Consider the following 23,738-nt stretch of genomic DNA (forward strand, 5'->3'; position numbering starts at 1 on the left):
TCTATTTGGGGTTAAACACAGAACCGCCTACTGTGTGCTCAACCACATTACTCATTTCATACAAGTTCCTCTTGCTAGCGGTGCCTTACTCAGGGAGGGTAAGGAAAGAAAACAGCGAGGAAACTTTGCACTGGTACATATCCACAGGCAACAACCCTTTGTCCTGGGAACTCAGTGCTTCAATACCTGGCTTTTTATCACTCCTGAGACTGAAAAGGCAAGGAGTGAGAAGGGCCTTGAAATGGACAGGGACTGGTGGGCCTAATTCTGGTTCTCCTTTTGGCCAAACTTCTTCCAACACATAAAGGTACAAGCTACTACATCCTCACCTAAAGATGGCAAATCATTGTTTTCCAGGTTTCACCTTCTACCACCTCAAATCAACTGTGCCAAGATTTCCCCAGTGAACCAGGACTCGGCAAAAACGTACCTTTTGATTTTTACCTATTTTAAGAGGTCCCTCTTTCCGTGTATGACTCTTTGCGACCCCCTGGACTGCAGCACACCAGGCTTCCCTGTCCTTCACTATCTCAGGGAGCTTGCTCAAAGTCAAGTCCATTGAATCAGTGATGACATCCAACCATCTCGTTCTGCGTCGTCCCCTTCTCCTGCCCTCAAATTTCCCGGCACCAGGGTCTTTTCTATTGAGTAGGTTCTTCGCATCAAATAGCCAAAGTATTTGGAGCTTCAGCATCAGGACTTCCAACGAATATTCGGGGTTGATTTCCTTTAGAACTGACTAGTTTGAATTAACTGCCCCATTTTCACCGAAAAATACACAAAGCGACACAGTCCTAAGTCCAGCCCTCAGACAAGATCAATCACTAAAGCATGTGCAAGGCAAAAGAAAGGAGAGAGGAAAAAGATACTGGAGAGGCAACTTCGGGAGAGCTCTAGAGCACGCACCGTGTCTGCAGATGGGCTCTGCTTGCTTGCCCCTAGGCTGGGGGGCCCAGTTCCTTCCCCACACCCGCCCCTCGTCAACGCCGCCCGCGGGCGCTCCCCTCTTGGCCCCGCCCTCTCCCCGCCCTCCCTCTTAGCCCCGCCCTTCCCCCCGCCCCACAGCCGACGTCAGTTGTTATGTCTCGGCTCCGGCTGCGGCCGCAGCTAATCCTCTACTCTGGAGGCGACGGTCGCGGCCTCGTGAGGTGGCAGGGACGTCGGGGACGGCGGCCGGGACCCGCGCCGCTCATCCGAGCCGGGCGGGAGCTTCGTGACCGGGAGGCCGCCCGATAGCCGTCCCGGGGAGCTGTCTGGGGCCTATTTCTGCCTTTTTTCCCCTCCCGGACCGTCGTCTCGCGCGTCCCCATTTCCTTCTGCAGAGACTGCGACGCCCCCTCCCGGGCCGGGCCGCGTCGCGGTGCCCGCCCGCCTGAAAGGCGCAGCCTGCCTGCCTGAGCGAACCTGGAGCCGCCGCCGTCGCGGTGTCCGCCGCGCTTCTCGCGGAGCCTGGGCGGCCGGCGGGGCCTGGAGCCTGAGCGCCGGGCGCGACGCTGCAGCGGCCGCTCCTCCCCGCGCTGGGCCCCGGGCCTGGCCCGGCCGAGCGCCGCGCCCTCCTGACCGCGGTCGCTGGAGCCCGGCCTTGGCCCGGCCGGCCCCAACCGCCTCCTGGGCCTGCCGTCGTCCGGCCCCGGCCTGCAGCCCGACCCCCGCTTCCTTTGTGGACCTGAATGATTTTTTTTTTTTCTTTTGGCCTCCCCCTTCCCTAAGATCACGGTGCTGGAAGGCCGACCCCGCCACCTCGATCAGTGCCTCCCCGCCCGGGGAAGCGGCCCTCCTCTTGTTTTTCCCCTCGGGCTCTTCCCGCGCCGCCCTCCTATCTGGGTTTAATTGATGGAGTTTTTTTAGTACACCCCCGCCCCGTTTTTTTTCTCGCCTCTTGACGGCAAGGCCCCGCGCGACTCCCTGCGTCTCTGCCCCTGGTCATCTGTTCCTCACCCCGACACATACCACCCCCCACCCACCCCGGTCCACCTGCCTCCCGCCGGGGATGGCCCCGCGGTGACGGCAGCCAGGACCCCACGGCGAGCTGCTGCCCTCGCCCACGCACCCCGCGAGTCTACCCTCCTCCTCTCCGTATTCTGAGCTCTCTGAAAAGAGAGGAGACGCAGGGGAAGATGTGGCTGAAGCTTTTTTTCTTGCTCCTCTATTTTCTGGTCCTTTTCGTCCTGGCCAGGTTTTTTGAGGCCATTGTGTGGTATGAAACTGGCATCTTTGCCACCCAGCTGGTGGATCCGGTGGCGCTGAGCTTCAAGAAGCTGAAGACCATCCTGGAGTGTCGGGGGCTGGGGTATTCGGGGTTGCCCGAGAAGAAGGATGTCCGGGAACTGGTGGAAAAGTCAGGTAAGTATCTGCTCCCCGAGGGTCCCCTCTACCCGTGGGCGAGAGGGGTGGTCTCCCAGGATGAGCCGATACCTCGAAGGGTTAAGTAGATTACTTCCAGAGCCGCCTAGATTTTCTTTGTCCAGTTTTTCTACCCCCGCCCCCCCAGGCAAAAAAAGAAAAAGGAGTAAGCCCCAGTTTTCAGAAGGGGCCTGGAATTATTTGTAGGGGTGTTGGCTTGTCTTCCTAAGATTATTTTAAAATAACAGTTTCAAGTGCCGCTTCTTAGCGTTGTTTACGGAGTGGTTTTCCCCAAATTCGGAAATGTCAACCAGTCACAAACTGGAAAGCATGATTTGTCAGCTGAAATTCATAAGGCTATAAGAAAAGAAGAACCCCCATAACGTTGTCTATGGATCGAAGCATTTGTCACCGTAGTAATAGCAACTTACCCGGAGGGAAAAACATTCCTGAAGTATTTAATATCAAAGAAGCATTTAGGCCTAGGATTTCAATTTTATTTTATTTTTTCTTCCAATTTTATTGAGATATAATTGACGTGCAGCACTGTACAAGTTTAAGGTGTGTAGCATGGTGATTTACATACATCATGAAATGGTAATCACAGTAAGTTTAGTGAACATCTGATGCCAAATTAAATGGGAAAACTTTTTTTTAAGATTTAAATTTGAAATAATGAGTCTAAATTTAGAGAAAGTGTACATGATGCAATATTAGCTTTTCATACTTTAAATTTGGTGAAAATAAGGTGATTTTTTTTTTTGTGTGGAATGCTTACCTTGTTTGTTTTGAAAGAGTTTATTTCTATTTCTGTAATGATTTTTTTTTATTGTATCTTGGATGAAAACTTTTTTCCCTTCTGTACCACAAGCACTGCTGTATCAACTTAAATGGGCTGAGAAATAGAACTGAGCCAAGAGACATTTAACATGTTAACGCATGCAGTTGCAATAACTTAGTTTTGGGGTAGGATTTAAGTGAGAAATATGCGTAATTTTTTTTCACCCCTGGACAAACTATATCTTTGTTTAGACACACTTCCTGGAAGGGGGGGGTACTGTAATTTGAGAAAGGCATTTTGGGTTGCTGTAGGAAGCAGTTGAAACTGATAGTTAACTTTTTTGTTGTTTCAGGTATATCTGTCAGCTGTGTGTCTTTTATAAGACAGTTTTTTCCCTTATTTAGTATCATTCAGCCATGCAGTGTGGTAGACAAGAATACTAACTTGAGAGGACTTTAGCACCCACATGTTTGTTGGTTACAGTTAGGATCATTACTGGGACAGAAGAGTAAACATTCTTTGTAAAAGTGATACATTTTTTCTTTAAAGAAACATAAAATTGTGTGTTATTTGCAGAAAACTGTACCTCTCGTTTACTGACTGGTTTTTGATTACTTTTATTTCTCCCATGGCTGGGGTGTAGTGTAGAGGAAATAGAGTAAGGTAAAAGGTCTCTAATAAATAAACTCTCTAGGTTTAGAAATAAAAAGTGCCTTAACTGCCCAAGCCAAGTCATTTTTCATGATTGATTTGATTTCGATTTTATTTAGCATTGCCTTCCTTTGGGCCTAAAAATGCTTGTAACTTTGAGCATACAAAGAGTGCACATAATATTTAAAGAATACACACAGCCCACAAAAATATGGCTCAGATCCCACGTTTTATAACACATCCAACAATTTATAAAGCAGTTTAACTTTATAGTTTAAGTATTTGCTGTGAATGGTTTTGCTGCTATCATCATGATATGGTGCTTGTTTTGCCTTGTGAACAATTGACAAAAGTTAATTTGATGGTAGTATTTTTCTTTATTTATTATTTCATGATACAAGCTATAAATTTGCACTGTGTGTATGAATATGAAATTTGTTCTTATAGATAATCTTTTGTATCTGACCTTCAAGTCACATAAGCCTTGTTGCTATTTCATGCAGGTGATGACAGTCAATTTTGTAAACCCTTTTCTAATTTTTGTAAGTCAGAAGTATATAAATCATACTATTTAAAAATTTAAATAGTGTATTTAAATCCCGTATTTAAATAAAATACCTGGATACAAGTTAAATAATACTGTGATGGCTTTAGGGGCTGATATAAATTCAATAATTTCCTAATGAATTATGTGATAACCCCAAGACTGTTTTGTTCATTTTTCCTGACACATAGAAGGTTCTTACATACTTAATGAATGTGTGAATATTAAACAGATGTATTCATGTTCTACTCTTCTGTAGAATGCAACGCAAGAACAATGACATCATATAAAATAGAATTAATTATTGAAACATGAGATTTTTGAAATCTTATGAATGTTTTTTCTTTTCTTCAGGTGACCTGATGGAAGGTGAGCTTTATTCTGCACTCAAAGAAGAAGAAGCATCTGAATCTGTTTCTAGTACCAATTTCAGTGGTGAAATGCACTTCTATGAGCTTGTAGAAGACACAAAAGATGGCATCTGGCTGGTTCAGGTATTAGAAACAGTGATAGAAGTGAAATAATTGTTACCAAAATAGTGGTCACCAGCTGGTGACCCTTCTGTGTACTTGTGTCATCTTTCTTAGACATAATCAGTTCTCATGGGGAGGCTTCAGTGTCCGCTTAAAGAGGTTTTGCAGACCGAGGAAAACAAACATTAATTAAAGAGTGGGAAAAGGGAAGTGGTGGGGAAAGAAAATTGGACTGTTTAGAATCAGGAGAAGCAAATCCATTTTTGTTGTCAGAGCTTCATTAAGAAACACATGTATTCCTTTTATTTAGTGATTTGTGCTTTTTCTCCCAGTTTTTATTCAGTGATCCAAAATCATTTTTGTTTTTAAAGAAAAAACCCTAAAGTAAAAGTAAAGGAGTCCTTTTGTTAGGGTAATAGCCAACTGTGTGCCTATAGAAGAAGCAGTGTTGTGGGAAATGGTAGGGGGCTTACTACTTTGCTCATGAAATTGATGAGATTATAATTTTAGACCCTGGCTCTTAGGCTGTCAAAACTGTGAGTTTTAGTTAGCAATTAGAATTTTAGAGCTATGAAGGGCCTTAAAAAAGATCATCTTTAATGCTTCTGAAAGTGTGGTTTATGTATCACTCATGGTAAATGAGTGGACACGCATTATCATTTGGGTATTTTTATGTAAAGTAGAAAAATCAGTATTATATTGAGCATGTAATTTCATAGCATTGCTGAGAGAAAGTTTAAAGTTATTTAAATTTTTAAAAAGTAACTTCACTTAAAGTAACATCTTAAATAAGTTAGCAACATTAATTCAGCTAAAATTATAATTATTGAACCAGGATCAAGTCCTAGGTCCCCTGATTTCTTGTCCAGTGTTCTTGCCATTTCACATTAGGGTTGGCAAAGTTTTTGAGAACAATGACTGCAAAATAAGGGAGAAAAAGCTGGGAGTTAACAGCGAGTCTAATCCTGTCACTGATTGTGGACAGATTTTCTGTTGCACATGGCCTCAAATAAATACATTTACACCTGAAGAAGATAGAATAGTAGTCCCTTAGCCTAACTGTTGATGTTTGGAAATTCTTTCAGTGATTGCATTGGATATCACATGACCTTTCCTTTACTTGCAATCTTCCTATAGTATTTGACCATTTATCCTCCAATTAATCTATTAATAATTTGACATTTTTAAAATTCAGCAAGCAGAAAAACTGGGAGGAGCATATGGGTACTATCTATACGTTATCCATCAAATTCTAGTCTATTTCTGTGTTATATTATTGGTATTGAAAAAATAAACTGTAGCATCTTTAAAGCCTTAATTTATAAATAGTTATTCTGTTTCTTTTCCCACATATTTAGTTCTGATAGTCTGATTGAGAAAGATTTGTGGGTTTGGTTTTGGTAATTTCAATTGTGTTGCTGAGATTGAACTGAACAGCCAGTCCCACTGCCCTATGTGCCATGTTTGTCACTGAACAGTCCATAGAGATGAGTGATGAAGAGGCTGAACACCTTCCAAAACTGGAAAACCCATGGCAAAAGTCTGGAAATTCTTTTGGTGTACAGTGTTGCCTATAAACAACAAACACGTTCTGCTTCACTAATTCACAATACAGTCTTAGCTTCTAAATGATCTGTTATTTTTTGATACTGTATTAAAGATAAGCATGGATTAAACTCCCTTAATACATTACAAAATTCATCCAATTTATTCATCAGTTAATTGTACACAAGGCCAGAGATACCCGAGAACATACACCAGCCTAACTCCTTGCTCTCTGAGGCAACTCACATTCCAGTTGGGAGAGGGAGGCACTAAATAAATATTTAATGTAATACCAGTTAATGGTAAGTGCTAAGACAAATAAGCAGAGTAAGGAGACAAGAGAGTGGCAAAGAATTCTTTAATAAGGTGACATTTGCATGAAGTGAAGAACAAGTAATGAATGGTAGTGAATGTTAATGTTATAAGTTCTTATCACTGAGTTATTTTTCCCTGCGAATGTTTTTTTAAACTTCATAAGTGTTAACAGTTAATGGTGCAGTAGCACACTGTTTTTCCAGTGACCTTCAAGATTTGCACTGATCACCACTGTCTGGCTTGTGTTCCCCTGGGCCAGTGGCTTGCATCTGTCAAATGGCTGCTTGGGTTGAAAGAACAGTCTCTGGCAGGACAACTGAGAAGACTGAGATAGAAACCTCAGTTACAATGTCCTCAGCACTGGACGCACCAGCTAAGCGAATTGGCACAGACACTTTGACTCTTAAAAGAAAGCTGTGTTGTTGTTGTTTTTAATTGAAAATACCTTCTCAAAACAGAAGAGAAATATTCTCTCAATTGCTTGTCATTCTTTCAGTTCAGGTTATATTTCTTGGATCTTTTGTGAAGGACAGCATTCAGGGTTTCAGTTTTTAACTATTTGAATTATCAATGTTTTCTGTTTGTTTTGAAAGAAATCCACTCATTTCAGTTTGCTCTGTCATTGCTTCTGTTACTGTTTTAATCTGTGAGTGGGTATAGAACCCAACCAATTCAGTGTTCTTCATAGTGCATTTATTTTAGGTAGCTTGTGTAAGAAATATTTAAGCATATCAAAATTCTTTTTATTTTTCCTCCCAGGTTTCTAATATCATTTTCTTACTCAGATGAATTATACTCTCCTTCTGTGTTTATTGAAGAAAAATGTAATTAGGTAGCAAATAATTGATAATTAGCACTTTATATTTCATTTGTTATTGAAGGGATGTCTCGGTATACTGATTAAGGAGGGAAAGTCACTTTAATAAATGGATATTGTTGCTGTTTAGTTGCCACATTACATCTAGCTCTGCGACCTCATGGACTGTATGTAGTCCTCCAGGCTCCTTTGTCTGTGGGATTTCCCAGGCAAGAATACTGGTTGCTAAGTCATGTCCATCTCTTTGTGATCCCATGAATCCCTGTCCTTCACTATCTCCACTGTGATATAATAGTGGATAGAATACTGGAGTGGGTTGCCATTTGCTTCTCCAGGGGATCTTCCTGACCTAGGCATCAAACCTACATCTCCTGCATTACAGGCAGATTCTTTATTGCTGAGCCACTGGGGAAGCCCAACATAAATGGGTGTATGACTTAGCTATTCCATTACTTAGTTCATTCTTTTTCTGGAATGGATTGATAATCTAGATTGACTGATTAGCTTTTTAGGTGACACTGCATGTGAAATGACACTACAAAAGAAAAAATTAGTTTCTGTAATTTGATTAACTCATTCTATATCCATTATGAGGAAGGAAATAGCAGCCCACTCCAGTATTCTTGCCTGGAAAATCCCGTGGACAGAGGAGCCTGGTGGGCTATAGTCCATGGAGTCACAAAGAGTCGAACATAGTTGAGCGACTAAGTACACACTACGATTTCTGTCTTCTCAGTAACTCATGAGTTTATTTTCTGAATCATACTTGTTGACAATCTTCATATCTTTCTGTTAATTGTTTTAAGATGTATTAGCGCTCATGACAGAGAAGGCAGTGGCACCCCACTCCAGTACTCTTGCCTGGAAAATCCATGGACGGAGGAGCCTGGTGGGCTACAGTCCGTGGGATCGCTGAGAGTTGGACATGACTGAGCGACTTCACTTTCACTTTTCCCTTTCATGCACTGGAGAAGGAAATGGTAACCCACTCCAGTGTTCTTGCCTGGAGAATCCCAGGGACGGGGGAGCCTGGTGGGCTGCCGTCTATGGGGTTGCACGTAGTCGGACACGACTAAAACGACATAGCAGCAGCAGCAGCAGTGCTCATGAATAAGAATATTAGCATGCTTCTTTTTAAAAAAATATTTATTTTACAGCATGCAGGATCTTTAGTTGTGGCATGCAAACTCTTAGTTGCTGCATGTGGGATCAAACCTTTGCCACCTGCACTGGGAACGCAGAGTCTTAGCCACTGGACCATCAGGGAAGTCCCTATATTTCTTTTCATGTGAAATTTTCCATAGTTCTATATTCTCTGTAATATGAGGTAGAAAGAACTAATTTTAGTTTCTAAGGCAGCAGTACATATGGGGCATATTTACCAATAATAGACTATGTAATCTATGAAAGAACCAAGTCATCTTTTTTCAGTCAGCTCTTTCTAAGTTTTCCTGCTCTGTTCCTAACCTAACCTTATATCTTTAATTAGTTATTTATTTCCAGTTGTGTAGATTCTTTGATGCTACTGCCAACCAATCTTTTTAGCATCACAAGTAGAAGTTTCTTTTCTTTCAAAAGATTCTTGCTCAGCGAGGCAGATGGAATAGTACATAGGCTTCTGAAATTAAGAAGTTAGCATACATTATGGGTTTTATGGATTTATCCTGTTCTTAACATTTCTATTTCTGTATTTTGACTTTTGTTCAAAGAAGTTCAAAGATGGACTGTGCTATCTGCTCTCTACTGGCTCTGCCACATCATAAGGAATTTAACATCACCAGAGTTGAGGCAGCAATGAAAAGCATATGCTTTAAAGTAAAGCTTGAGGTCAATATTTATTGAAGTTACTATGTTAATACAGTTCCTGATTGGCTGAAGAGTTACTAGCTGTTTTAAAACTTTATTTTTTTACTCCTAGATAGTAGTTTTGTTCAAGGAAATTCTAACTTACTTATTGCTCTTGTTACACAATGTAAAGGTGAAATACTTGGTAAGTCTTCCTTTATTTTGTATTAGTGAAGAGCCTTTATTTGTGTTTACTCATAGTGAAAGCTAGTGAGGCTACCAAAGAATTAAATGCTATTGAGTTTTGGTTTTATCAGTTAATCATCTTCACTTAATGATCTTATACAATTCGCATATATATATATTTAGATTATCTATGATTTGTTTAAAGTAGAAAACTCTTTGTTATAATGCAATATTGAGAGGTGCAGAAAATACCATAGTTCCACACTCCTTTTATAGAGAGTTATTTAATTTAGCCTCTATGTTGTATAAGAATTGACAGTAATAAAAGGTATATAACAAATGTTCTGATTAGTAATAAAACCCACCTCTGAAAAATAGGCAAAAATGTGTAGGTTTTTTCTTATACAAATGTAATACATGTGGAAGGTACCCAGCAATAACCCGAGACCCGGTTTCTCTTGGGAAGCTTAACTGAACTGTACAAGGTTGACATCAGAAAATATGGGAATTTAGTGTTTCACACTGTCCAACTGAGTTCCTTTCAGTGTGTGCTGAACCCAGTGTCATGAAAGGCAATTGTTAACATCTCTTCCCAACTCTACACTTAGAAATATCACTTTAGTAACTTGAAATCAGCTGTGTGGGAGGAAGTCTGTAAATGATAGAAATCAGGACTTCCATTTTCTTCTAGAGAGCTCATAGTTAGACATTTACCAGCCAACCACTGGTTTCATCCATTCATCCAACCATCTAACAAATATTTATTGAAATATAATGTGTGCCAGCTGAACCTTGTGAGGAGGGCAAAGAAGATGAGTAACCTACAGTCTGTGCCATAAAACAGCTTACTGTTTGATTTACTAAAATGTGTGGGCCAATCAAAAATGTTAGCATAGATCATCTTTCCCAGCTAATAAATTAGGTGGTCTGTAATGGTGCTTCCATCTGAGAGATCCTAAAGAACTATTAGACAATGAAGTGGAATCTAGGAAAATTAGTACTAGGAAAAATTTAGTAGTTTTTCTCCTGGAAAAAAATGTGTTTTTAAATACACTAAATTGGAAGTTTTCATGTGTAACTGGACTCAAGAACATTGATGTGCAATAGCATAACCAGGTACTAGTTATGCTAATGTTTGTCAGAAAACATCCCAGGTGACATGTTGCTGGGGAAGGGATTTTCATTCTAACAGAAGTCAGCTTGGAGCCTTTAGATAACCTATATAATCTGAAGTAAAATGATGAGTTCAGTTGCTCAGTCATGTCCAACTCTTTGCGACCCCATGAACTGCAACATGCCAGGCCACCCTGTACATCACCAACTCCCAGAGTCTACCCAAACTCATGTCCATTGAGTCAGTGATGCCATCCAACTATCTCATCACGTGTTGCCCTCTTCTCTTCCTGCCCTCAATCTTTTCCAGATCAGGGTCTTTTCTAATGAGTCGGCTCTTCGCATCAGGTGACCAGAGTATTGGAGCTTCAGCTTCAGCATCAGTCCCTCCATTGAATATTCAGGACTGATTCCCTTTAGGATGGAGTGGTTTGATCTCCTTGCAGTCCAAGGGACTCTCAAGAGTCTTCTCTGGCACCACAGTTCAAAAGCATCAATTCTGTGGCGCTCAGTTTTCTTTATGGTCCAACTGTCACATCCATACATGACTACTGGAAAAACTGTAATTTTGACTATACCTATAGAGTCAAATAAAATTTTTTTTTTTTGCAACACCTAAGGGATTTTTCATTTTTATGTGGTTCTGTTAGTCAGGAATTATTAAACTCTTAAAAGCAGATATTAGAATAGCTTGCATAAATAAGGCTCTGGGGGTTAAACACTGCCCCGTACCTGCTTCAGGGATGTTCCCATTTCTCTTCACACTCTTTTGTTGCCTGTGCTATAACCAGGGCTGCTTATATCAGTTATAGTGACCTAAATTGATTAACCCCGTGATATAGTGTCATTGTAAATACAGACCTGAAGTGTTTGGGTTATTTGCAGCTTTGCTCAGGAAATAAGAGTGAAAGGGAAGTTACTAAAAACAACACAGGGACTGTGGCAATATGATTTTACAGAGTTTTTTTTTTAAACCTGAGTAATCTGAAAAAGAAGTCAAGATTTCTTTGATTACTTAATAGATAAAAGAGCTACCATTTTAACTCTTCAGTGGTAGGAAAAGAAGTGAAGAGAAGAGAAAAAACCTGTCTTCTTGGATCTCCCTTATTCTTCAGATAAAATTTATAAAGTACTTTTAGACAATAGAAAACTGTGGAGGCTAGGAACTTACTGGGTAGTGTACCTGTGTGAACCTCCTTAGAAAGCACTTTTACCTACTAAGACCATGGTCCTCAAATGGCCCTCCTGGCTACCTCCACCTTCTGAGCATTTTGATAATACATGTCTCCCTCCATGAGACCTTTTATTTTCACTGAAGAGTACTATCAGAGCCATTAGTTCCTTGCCTTAAGTTGTGTATTTGTGTATGTATTTATTAAGCATCAAAGTTACATTACAAAATGTTACATACCTATGTATGTCTCTGTGGGTATGAGAATGATAGTATCAGTGATACATGGCAAGGGTTATTGGACAGTAATGTGTTGGCACATAACGTGACCTTTTTTATTATTTATTTATTTTTGGCTGCACTGGGTCTTGGTTTCTGTGAGTGGGCTTTCTCTAGTTGCAGGGAGCAGGGGCTAGGCCAGTTTTGTGGTGTGCAAACTTCTCTCGTGAAGCATGGGCTCTAGGGCTTCAGTTGTAGTACACTGGGTTTAGTTGTTCCTCAGCATGTGGAATCTTCCCAGACCAGGGATCAAACCCCTGTCCCTTGCATTGGCAGGCAGATTCTTAACCACTTAGCCACCAGAGAAGTCCTAAAGTGAACTTTAAGTCACTCTTCACCATCATGCAGGTTCTCTTCTCCTGGTGCCCTTGAAATTTGTTAGACTCCCAGCGGAGAGCCCAGGGATGAGGCATTTGCACAGTCTCTTGCCTCACCCAGGCACTCATTGCATGCACTCACTCTCCTGGGATTTCACTTCCTGGAGGCTTTGTGAACATGGAAATGGCCCGCCCTTCTAGATAGCTTAGTGGCCCCCAGAGTATTGTCCTATAATGTTGAATTAAATAGTATCAGTACTGTAACATTCATGAAAAGTAACTTGGCCTATATACCCAGGGCTTAAAATACATCAAACATATGGATTCATGACGACATAGGACATTTTTGGCTTTCCTTTAAGTTCTCATTTAGTTATTTCTGGTTTTAATTTTTGTTTTTAATATATAATTTTTGTTTTTCTGATATCTGTATTGAAATTCTCTTAAAGTAGGAAGATAGAGAATAAAGGGAAAAGGTATTAAGAGTTAGAAAGGCTGAGAAAGAAGTCATTACATATTTTGAAGGTTAACCTATAGTTTTCTTTTTTAAAAAAATCTTTTTCTTCTTCCAATCCTAATTGTGTCTGAAAGCTATTTGCAAATTTGAAGTTAGAAGTTCAAGACTGTAGAATTTATTAATGGTAATTTTTTTTATATGTTAGAATCTTTGTGATTGTTAAGAAAAATCTCATAGAAGTAGTAGTAGTATTGATTCAGTCAGTTCAGTTCAGTCACTCAGTCATGTCCAACTCTTTGTGACCTCATGAACAGCAGCATGCCAGGCCTCCCTGTCCATCAACAACTCCCGGAGTCCACCCAAACCCATGTCCATTGAGTTGGTGATGCCATCCAACCATTTCATCCTCTGTTGTCGCCTTCTCCTCCTGCCGTCAATCTTTCCCAGCATCAGGGTCTTTCCTCTTTTTTTTTTCACTTAAAAAAAATTATTTATTTTAATTGGAGGCTAATTACTTTACAAAATTGTATGGTTTTGCCATACATCAACATGAATCCACCACAGGTGTACACGTGTTCCCCATCCTGAACCCCCCTCCCACCTCCCTCCCCGTACCATCCCTCTGGGTCATCCCAGTGCACCAGCCCCAAGCATCCTTTTCAAATGAGTCAGCTCTTTGCATCAGGTGGCCAAAGTATTGGAGTGTCAGCTTCAACATCAGTCCTTCGAGTGAACACCTAGGAATGATCTCCTTTAGGATGGACTGGTTTGGATCTCCTTGCAGTCCAAGGGACTCTTCAAGAGTCTTCTCCAACACCACAGTTCAAAAGCATCAATTCTTCAGTGCTCAGCCTTCTTTATAGTCCAACTCGCATCCATACATGACCACTGGAAAAACCATAGCTTTGACTAGACAGACCTTTGTTGACAAAGTAACATCTCTGCTTTTTAATATGCTATCCAGGTTGATCATAGTTTTCCTTCCAAGGAGTAAGCGTCTTTTAATTTCATGGCTGCTGTCACCATCTGCAGTGATTTTGGAGCCCAGAAAAATAAAGTTGGCCACTGTTTCCACTGTTTCCCCATCTATTTGCCATGAAGTGATGGGACCAGATGCCATGATCTTAGTTTTCTGAATGTTGAGCTTTAAGCCTACTTTTTCACTCTCCTCTTTCACTTTCATCAAGAGGCTCTTTAGTTCTTCACTTTCTGCCATAAGGGTAGTGTTATCTGCATTTAGTCAAGCATAGTTTAATAGAAAACATGTGTTTGGCTCTTGGCTCCATAATTATACTTTAGAAAAAAAGTGAAATTTGAACTTGTTGAACCCACACATGGTCATTTTTAGTAAGCTCATTTGGGTTATTTAAATTTTTCAGAGCAGAGAAATGACTCCAAGGTCCATTTTCTTCACAAGTTAATTCTAGAGAATAGGCTACATGGAGGAGAATATGGCTCACTTTTTAATTTGGTTTTGACCCCTTTATGTATAACTGCCACAGAGTATGAGAATTCCCACAATGTTTGAGATCTTTTCCAGTAGAACAGTTGCTTTTTCTTACAAGAAGTGCAGTGATAATATGATTATCCACTTAATAAGACCTAGGGATAGAATATGTTTTTCAGAAAAAGTAAATAGATGTAAATGGTTGGTTTGACGCCATTTTAGGTGATTAAAGTTTCTGTTTTCCTTCTTGGGAATAGGTCATCGCAAATGACAGAAGTCCTTTGGTGGGTAAAATCCACTGGGAGAAAATGGTGAAAAAGGTGTCGAGATTTGGAATACGTACAGGCACGTTTAACTGCTCCAGTGACCCCAGGTAAGTTGATGGCAGTTCTTAGAATTTGAGTTCTGACCAGAAGTTTTTAATGTAATAAAGACAGTGGTATTAGAAGGCTGTTTAAACTGAAAATTAATTAGCATGCTTAGCACAGTGTTAGTTACACGGGTGCTTGATTAATAGTTTTTGATAACTGGCGGTTATTTGCTTTCTTTCAGATCTCTTTTTATCTGGTTCTTCTGTGCTGTTTCTAACAGGGTGACTCTTTAGAGTATGTCTTTGGTCTTTTTTGTTTCAATTTTATTTCCCAAAGGGACTTCAGTACATTTATGGCTTTAGATGACACCTTTGTGCTGATCTAAATCTTCCTTAATTCGAACTTCTAATTTGCATTTTGACACTCGTTTCCATCTGCCCTACGAGTAACCCAGATGGAATATGTTCCCTAAGCCTAGTGTTCAAATTCATGTTCATCTTTTTCTTTAGTAAATCATGTCCTTTCTGCCTTTTTCTGTCCTTTAGTGTTTCTTTTTTTCATTTTCTCAGACAGGAATCTTTGCAGGCATTTTTCTTTCTCTTTTTGTCATCATTTCCAGTATTTAGTCTGTCACATTATTTTGTTTTACTATCCCATTGTTCTTCAAAATGCGTTTTATTTGAATTTCTAGTGCCTCCAAGGTATAACTTGAATTAGTTTATTTAATTATCCATTCAATAAGTATTTAATGAAGGATTAGCATGTACAGCATGTTCTGTTTAGTGCTGAGGACAGGGCATAGCGTATGTACATAGAAACCCCCATGTTAGATAGTTTCTAATGTAGGTAGACACGCCTGACTTACCTATGTCCCTTTTATGTGGTCACAGTGGGAGACCCATTGGCTGAAGAAAACCTGCCTCCACTACTGCTTAATCTCAGATTCTCCCACCCTTCTCCTTCAGGCTCATGTTTGCTTTGATTTTCCTCACTGTCCTTGTTTTGCTCACTTGTAACATAGGCTGAGACCTGTGGGAGGAGGACCCCTTAAAAGGTGAGGTTAAAAAGGGATGTTGTTTTGTCTCCTCACTCACATGTAATCTCATTTACCCACAAAGCTCCCCTTCTCACCTTTACCACAGAATCTTGATTGTGTTGTGATGCCTTTGGTTTAAATGTCCATGATAGCCTGAGTGTTCATGTTCTTATAAAAAGGAAATCATTCTTATTTCTAGCTTTTGTTTACCAAACACAATTGCACTTGGTCTTATTCCATCATTCCCAAATAGAGTATAGGTGAAAGATCTCCCCCCAACCCCACTAGTGATTGCAATACCAGAATGAATGATAGTTCTAATATATTGATTTTTTTTGAGATAATGCCAAAAGTCAGTACTTAACATAGCTAATTTATTGAAAAGTATTCAGAATTTTTTTTAAGTCAATAAACTAAATAGTGCATTTAAATACTATAACTTTTAAATACATTAGAAAATATCAAGTAAAAACAAATATACAAAAATATAAAGTTTAAACACATTTCAGTCTAATATAAATTCTTAGATAACATTAATAGAGAACTCAAAATGAAACTAAGCAGAGTATAAAGTGAAAATAATCTGTTAAGCATGAAAACCTGAAGGAAATAGTATATTGATTTTTAATATAATCTTGTAAAGGAAAATGCGTCAGAAGTGTCATGCTGCTAAGTCGCTTCAGTCATGTCTCGGTGCGACCCCATAGACGGCAGCCCACCAGGCTCCCCCATCCCTGGGATTCTCCAGGCAGGAACACTAGAGTGGGTTGCCATTTCCTTCTCCAATGCCTGAGAGTGAATTCGCTCAGTCATGTCCGACTCTTAGCGACTCCATGGACTGTAGCCTACCAGGCTCCTCCGTCCATGGGATTCTCCAGGCAAGAATACTGAAGTGGGTTGCCATTTCCTTCTCCACGGAAGTGTCATAATTGAGTCCAAATTTAGTACAAAATTTTCTAGCTTTTCTTTTGAAAATCCCTATTTGATTTTATACCAGCTGAGGAATGGTAAAGAGAAACATATAAGCAACCTTTAAATTTCTGTTGAATCCTTCATCTTGATCTTCAGATAATCCCACCTCTTATTTATCATGGAGGGCTACAGTCCATAGGGTTGCAAAGAGTCAGACATGACTGACTATCTGTCCATGGGATTCTCCAGGCAAGAGTGCTGGAGTGGGTAGCCATGCCCTCCTCTAGGGGATCTTCCTGACCGAGCCCTCGGTCTTGTGGCTCCTGCATTACAGGCAGATTCTTTACTGCTGAGCCACCAAGGAAGCCCATTTATGATGGAAGAGACCCTTTTTGAGCAACTTTTTCTTTTTTGCTAACTGCAGCTATCATTTTTTGTTATTAAAGAGACATTTTTACATCATCTTCTCTAGTCTTATCACAAAGATAAAGATCTTGATGCAGAGTTATTTATATCTGTTTCAATATTGTCATGTTCATGTCCATTTATTTGGAAAGTCTGTTCTTGCCATAGATGGTGTGCTTAGTCAGGGTCATTTTCTTTCTTTTTTTTTTTTTGAGGACTATAGAGATACAGAAGAACAAAAGAGGGAGATAATAGAAAGTGTTCAGAATGTCAGTGCAAGGTGTAACTGGGCAGGGAATAGTGTTATTCAGCAAGCATTTTAATATGTTGAATAGTTTCATCATCCTGATCTCAGATTTTTAAAATCAGCAAAACTCTATCCCCTACTGCCTGTGTTGCTTTCTTTGACTGTAGTTTTTTCTCTGGGGCGGCCTCAGGCACAGCCTCCTCTGACATGTTGGGCCCACTGTAGAGTAGTACTTTCCTGACCCAATTGGCTCCCCTTAAGAACATTCAAACCGCCACTCTGTGCAGCATCTGACTCTATCCATGGCCAGCAGTTTTCATTTCTTTCCCACACAGCCATCTTACCTGGCCTCAGTTCCTTTCATTCCCCAACCTAGTGATCTGTCTCAGGGAGCTTTTCCCTGCCAGGTCTATTCTCTACTCTTTTATTCCCCCATCTTTGGAGAAAGTAGAAAGTGAGGTGGGATATTTATCTTTAAGAGGTCGGAGAGGCAGGGCAGGGATAGTAGAGAGTGGATGGAGGACCCTGGAATTACAGGAGTTGAGTGATAAACCGGCCAGGAGGGCTTATGGTGAAACAGTTATGGGTGGGGACCCATGGAATAAGCAGGGAAGGGAAAGGAAGGAGGAGACTGGTGAATGGGACAGGAAGGCCAGGGAAGACAGTGACCTTGTCTGAAGAAACAACAGCTTATAAACAATACCAAAGGTTCTTTTTATTTTTTTTCAGTGTTCCTTTTTAAAATATAAGGTGCCATACCAGAGTGGCACACTAAATACCAAAACTCAGTAGCCATTTTTTTATCCTTTTTAGTCTTCAAATTGTCTAAGAGATCTCAAAAAGTTTAAGAACGGGAGGATATTTTTGTGATGTTGTCACTTTAAAAAGTTTTTTTGAATCAGTAAGAAGTTTTTATATGGATATATGGCAATATAACATTATTAAAAAATAATATGAGCATTAGTCTTATTTTCTGTTTAACAGTTGGGTTTTAAGATTGATATGATATACTTCGTGTGTTGGATTTCAAGTCTAGAAAACATGATTTAATCTAAAAGATACATGATGACAAACAAAATCTTATTGTCCTAGGTACTCTTAAGTTCTTCTGCAGTGATAAACCTTAAAACTATCAATGTCACTTATCTCTGAACTGAAAAGAAAGTACATAGTGCATTTGTTTTCTTCCATGAAGAAGTATATGAACTAAGACTTTGCCTGTTTTATGGGATAAAATTTTCTGTCAGAAAGACTATAATTTAACTTCTGACACAAATCAGAAAAGCCAAATATTCTCTAAGGTGGTTATAGAAAGATGAAAAGAATGACTAAGAGTAGAAATGTGTCATCTCAACTATCCCATACAATTAAAAACATAAAGCAAGTTAGATAATTAGGATGTAAATAAGACAACTATCTATATGGAGTTCACTTGTGGTTTTGGTGGGGGTGGGGGTGGAAGAAAAACTGGCATTCATGTCAGTGAATTATTATTTTTCATTGAACAAAGACACAAAGTAGAAGCTATTTTATTCTGTAGGAGTATATAATTTTCAGACCATTTCAATTAAAGTTGTATTGATATTAATGGTATCTGTGTTATTAAGGAAGTAAATCTACTAAATGACAAGCTGAGTTGTGGTTGCTAATCCTGAGTCACCCGGATAGTTTCCCAGAGTCATTACTAATCTTGTCTTTGTGACATAACATGCTGTCTTCACTTAAGTTGTATCATGAAATCCTGAGGTAAAATTGATATTGTCATCATAAAACCATGTGCCACGTATATCAAGACTTCTTTCTCTCTTAATCTGATCATATAAATGTGTAATATGCTTATGTAATTTAATTAAATGTAGGCAATGGCAACCCACTCCAGTACTCTTGCCTGGAAAATCCCATGGACGGAGAAGCCTGGTAGGCTGCAGTCCATGGGGTCGCTAAGAGTCAGGCACGACTGAGCGACTTCACTTTGACTTTTCACTTTCATGCATTGCAGAAGGAAATGGCAACCCACTCCAGTGTTCTTGCCTGGAGAATCCCAGGGACGGGGGAGCCTGGTGGGCTGCCGTCTATGGGGTCACACAGAGTCAGACACGACTGAAGTGACTTAGCAGTAGCAGCAGCAACAATCTATGCTTACTAAGTAAAGCATAATATTTATGATTTTCACTTTAGTATTCTGAATAGCACAATAAAAAAGTAAATACTTTTTACCATTCATTTACAAATTTGTAGTGAACAAAATGTATCCACCTAGTAGATTTTGTTTTTTCCAACTTTACTGAGGTAAATTCATATGTCGTAAAACTCCACATGGTAGGTTTTTAGGAAAGACTTTTTTTAAAAAAGAAGGAAACTGTTTCACTGATTATCTCTCCACTGCAATATAGCAGCTGTTTTCATTTTCTGGTATCTCCTTTCATTCATCTTTTAGTTTTTTTTTTTAGAAGGAGAGGTTTGTCACAAATTTTATAGCAAGACCATGTTCATTTCCAAGAGGATTAGAGTCATGACCCCATTGGATAAAGCTAAACAAATGATTTAATTTTAAATTCTTCTATATTTACTCTGTTCTAAAATGGGAGTCATCCTTGAACTGAATCTTTTTTAAGCAATTTTATACTTACAGAAGAGTGATAAAGATAGTATAGAGTTGCCATATATAATCTTTCACCAAGTTTAGTTAGTATTTACATAACCATGGCATAATGGTTTAAAGAAATTAACACTGGTACAATGCCATTTTACCAAAATTAAAAGATGCTTACTCTTTGGAAGAAAAGTTATGACCAACCTAGATAGTATATTCAAAAACAGAGATATTACTTTGCCGACTAAGGTCCGTCTAGTCAAGGCTATGGTTTTCCCTGTGGTCATGTATGGATGTGAGAGTTGGACTGTGAGGAAGGCTGAGCGCTGAACAATTGATGCTTCTGAACTGTGGTGTTGGAGAAGACTCTTGAGAGTCCCTTGGACTGCAAGGAGATCCAACCAGTCCATTCTGAAGGAGATCAACCCTGGGATCTCTTTGGAAGGAATGATGCTAAAGCTGAAGCTCCAGTACTTTGGCCACCTCATGCGAAGTGTTGACTCATTGGAAAAGACTCTGATGCTGGGAGGGATTGGGGGCAGGAGGAGAAGGGGATGACAGAGGATGAGATGGCTGGATGGCATCACTGACTCGATGGACGTGAGTCTGAGTGAACTCTGGGAGATGGTGATGGATAGGGAGGCCTGGCGTGCTGCGATTCATGGGGTCACAAAGAGTTGGACACAACTGAGCGACAGAACTGAACTGAACTGACGTTACAGATTTTATTCCAGTTTCACCAGTTTTCCAATAATATCCTTTTTTCCTGAATCTCTTCTTAATCTGAAAAGTTACTATCTTTGTTTCCTCTATGTTAAATACTCCTCTTCATGGTCCCCATTAAAGAGATGAGTGAGTATAAAAAACACAGGACTTGCTCTTTACTTGTTGAGCTTTTGTGCAGATTTCTCTGTGATAGTGTTTGTGTGCATCAGGCATGTGGTGGGTGCTTGGGTTAATAAGTGTGTGCAGCATGGCTCCTACCCTCAGGAACTTGCATTCAAGTCAGGGACTCAGCGTACAAGATAATCCATTTCCTTCTCTCTTCTTTGCCCACCTGAATCTAACCATTCTTCAAGACCTAGTTCAGTTCCCAAACCTTTCATGAAATCTTCACCAACTCAAACTCCCAATGAAAGTCCCTTTGTTTGAACTTCATTTACATTATTTAGTGGTAGGGTATATAGTTTTATTCTTTTGTCTCCTTAATAGGATTTTAAATTCTTTGTGAACAGGAATCATTTTCCTATTATATTTTGGATCTTACCAACACATAATGCATTGTTGTTGGTTAGTCTCTAAGTCATATCTGACTCTTTGCGACTCCATGGACTGCAGTACTCCAGGCTTCCCTGTCCTTCACTCTCTCCTGAAGTTTGCTCAAACTCATGTCCATTGATTCGGTGATGCCATCCAGCCATCTCATCCTCTGTTGCACCCATCTCCTTCTCCCCTCAATCTTTCCCAACATTAGGGTCTTTTCCAATGAGTTGGCTCCTCACATCAGGTGGCCAAAGTACTGGGGCTTCAGCTTCAGCATCAGTCCTTCCAATGAAAATTCAGGGTTAATTTCCTTTAGGATTGACTGATTTTATTTCCTTGTCCAAGGGACTCTCAAGAGTCTTCTCCAACATTGCATTAGTAGGTTCATAATAGATGCTGGAAGTATGTGTCAGTTCCCTTGACTCTAAGGCGTTTTAAGCTCTAAGGTTTTTGTTTGAAAAAAAAAAAAGAGAGAAAGGGAGAAACAGAGATAAAAACAAAACGGTGATAAAAAGCTTTGCTTTTCCTCTTATACAGCTGCCAGGTATTGGTACTACTTTTGATTGTTTACAGGTTATTTGTTTTGGGGGAGAGGGTATCTTTCAAGGGCTATGCAAATTATCAGGGAAAGACAAACTGTACAACAGGGAAGATAAGCAATCTAGCTCATCTAGCAGCCTTGCTGTTTACTTACAGTTCCCTCTCTTACAGATACTGCAGGAGAAGAGGCTGGGTTCGATCCACACTCATTATGTCTGTTCCACAAACGAGTACTTCCAAAGGGAAAGTCATGCTTAAGGAGTACAGTGGGCGCAAGATAGAAGTAGAGCACATTTTTAAGTGGATAACTGCTCACGCAGCTTCTCGGATCAAAACCATTTATAATGCTGAACGCTTGAAAGAAGAATGGAATAAAAGTGATCAATATTGGGTAAAAATATACCTATTTGCAAACCTGGACCAACCGCCAGCTTTTTTCTCTGCACTAAGCATAAAGTTTACTGGAAGAGTTGAGTTTATTTTTGTAAATGTGGAAAAGTGGGACAACAAGAGTTATATGACAGATATCGGTGTCTATAACATGCCATCATACATACTTAGAACTCCCGAAGGAATTTACAGATACGGAAACCACACAGGCGAGTATATATCTCTTCAGGCCATGGATTCATTTTTGCGCTCCTTACAACCTGAAGTAAATGATTTGTTCGTTTTGAGCTTGGTTCTTGTTAACCTTATGGCTTGGATGGACTTATTTATCACACAAGGAGCTACCATCAAGCGATTTGTGGTTCTCATAAGCACTTTAGGGACCTATAATTCTCTATTAATTATCTCCTGGCTACCTGTGTTGGGCTTTTTACAGCTCCCTTACTTAGATAGCTTTTATGAATATAGCTTAAAATTGTTGAGATATTCCAATACCACCACATTGGCTTCATGGGTAAGGGCAGACTGGATGTTTTATTCCTCACACCCAGCCTTGTTTCTTAGTACGTACCTTGGACATGGTTTACTAATCGATTACTTTGAGAAGAAGAGACGGCGCAACATCAACAATGACGAAGTCAATGCCAATAACTTAGAATGGTTATCAAGTCTATGGGACTGGTACACCAGCTACCTCTTCCACCCGATTGCTTCTTTCCAGAACTTTCCTGTAGAATCTGATTGGGATGAAGACCCTGACTTGTTCTTGGAGCGATTAGCTTTCCCTGATCTTTGGCTTCACCCCCTGATACCGACTGATTATATAAAAAACTTGCCGATGTGGCGATTTAAATGTCTTGGAGTCCAGTCTGAAGAAGAAATGTCGGAGGGTTCTCAAGATATTGAGAATGACTCAGACAGTGAGAGCACGGACACTTTGAGCAGTGAGAAGGAAGTATTTGAAGATAAACTGAGCATCATTCACAGTTCTCCAGGAAGAGCAAGTCACTGTGATGCTGAGGCTTGTTCCTGTGCCAATAAATATTGTCAGACCAGCCCTTATGAAAGGAAGGGGCGGTCCTATGGATCATATAGCGCTAATGAAGATATGGAACCTGATTGGTTAATTTGGCCTGCTGATATGTTGCACTGTACTGAATGTGTTGTATGCCTAGAGAATTTTGAAAATGGATGTTTGCTAATGGGGTTGCCTTGTGGTCATGTGTTCCATCAGAATTGCATTGTGATGTGGTTAGCTGGGGGCCGACACTGTTGCCCTGTCTGCCGGTGGCCTTCTTATAAAAAAAAGCAGCCATATGCACAACACCAGCCCTTGTCAAATGACTTCCCATCTTAACCATGTGCAATTTGTCCTTATAAGCTTTGCGTATCTTACAGCCTGCCTTTTTAATGTTAGTCACAATGTTTTTGTGGTTTGACGTTTAGTTTAATGTTAGTGCAGTGACAGGAAATACACATTATGCTAATGTTGATGACAATTATTTGGTTGCCTTGTGTGTCAATTTGAATGCATACTTAATTGTAAAAATTTTTATTTACAACATTGAAAATTCAGAAGTTAATGTTCTTTTGTAAGCACAAAGGAAGTATGATAGAAATTTATCCTCGCAAGACTTTACAAGGTAGGATCAAATTCTAATGGAATTGAGGCAGTTTCTTACCCTAAATGTTTCCTTCCTTTTTACAATTTCTGTCCAGCACCTCTTGGTTAAATAATGTATGCTCTGAGACATGAAATTAAAACAGACCTATGAAATAAATTATTTTAAAACCAGAAGATTACAGCTTTTCTAATG

General features: G+C 39.9%; 1 protein-coding gene across 2 annotated transcripts in view; it reads left to right on the forward strand.

The window, feature by feature from the left end:
* Positions 1 to 1,680: 1,680 nt before the first annotated feature.
* Positions 1,681 to 23,738, forward strand: part of LOC128055258 (E3 ubiquitin-protein ligase RNF103) — an 88,977-nt gene continuing 66,919 nt past the window's right edge. Inside the window, exons 1-4 of one of the 2 annotated variants that reach the window (XM_052647706.1) lie at positions 1,681 to 2,343; positions 4,674 to 4,813; positions 14,482 to 14,597; positions 21,703 to 23,704. In XM_052647706.1, the coding sequence (XP_052503666.1) occupies positions 2,118 to 2,343; positions 4,674 to 4,813; positions 14,482 to 14,597; positions 21,703 to 23,278 (2,058 nt within the window). In that variant the 5' untranslated portion in view covers positions 1,681 to 2,117 and the 3' untranslated portion in view covers positions 23,279 to 23,704. Of the gene's footprint in view, positions 2,344 to 4,673; positions 4,814 to 14,481; positions 14,598 to 21,702; positions 23,705 to 23,738 lie in introns of those variants that run through there. The other variant, XM_052647707.1, reaches the window with a different exon arrangement.

The sequence above is a fragment of the Budorcas taxicolor genome, chromosome 11 (genome assembly GCF_023091745.1).
Source record: "Budorcas taxicolor isolate Tak-1 chromosome 11, Takin1.1, whole genome shotgun sequence".
NCBI lineage: Eukaryota > Metazoa > Chordata > Mammalia > Artiodactyla > Bovidae > Budorcas > Budorcas taxicolor.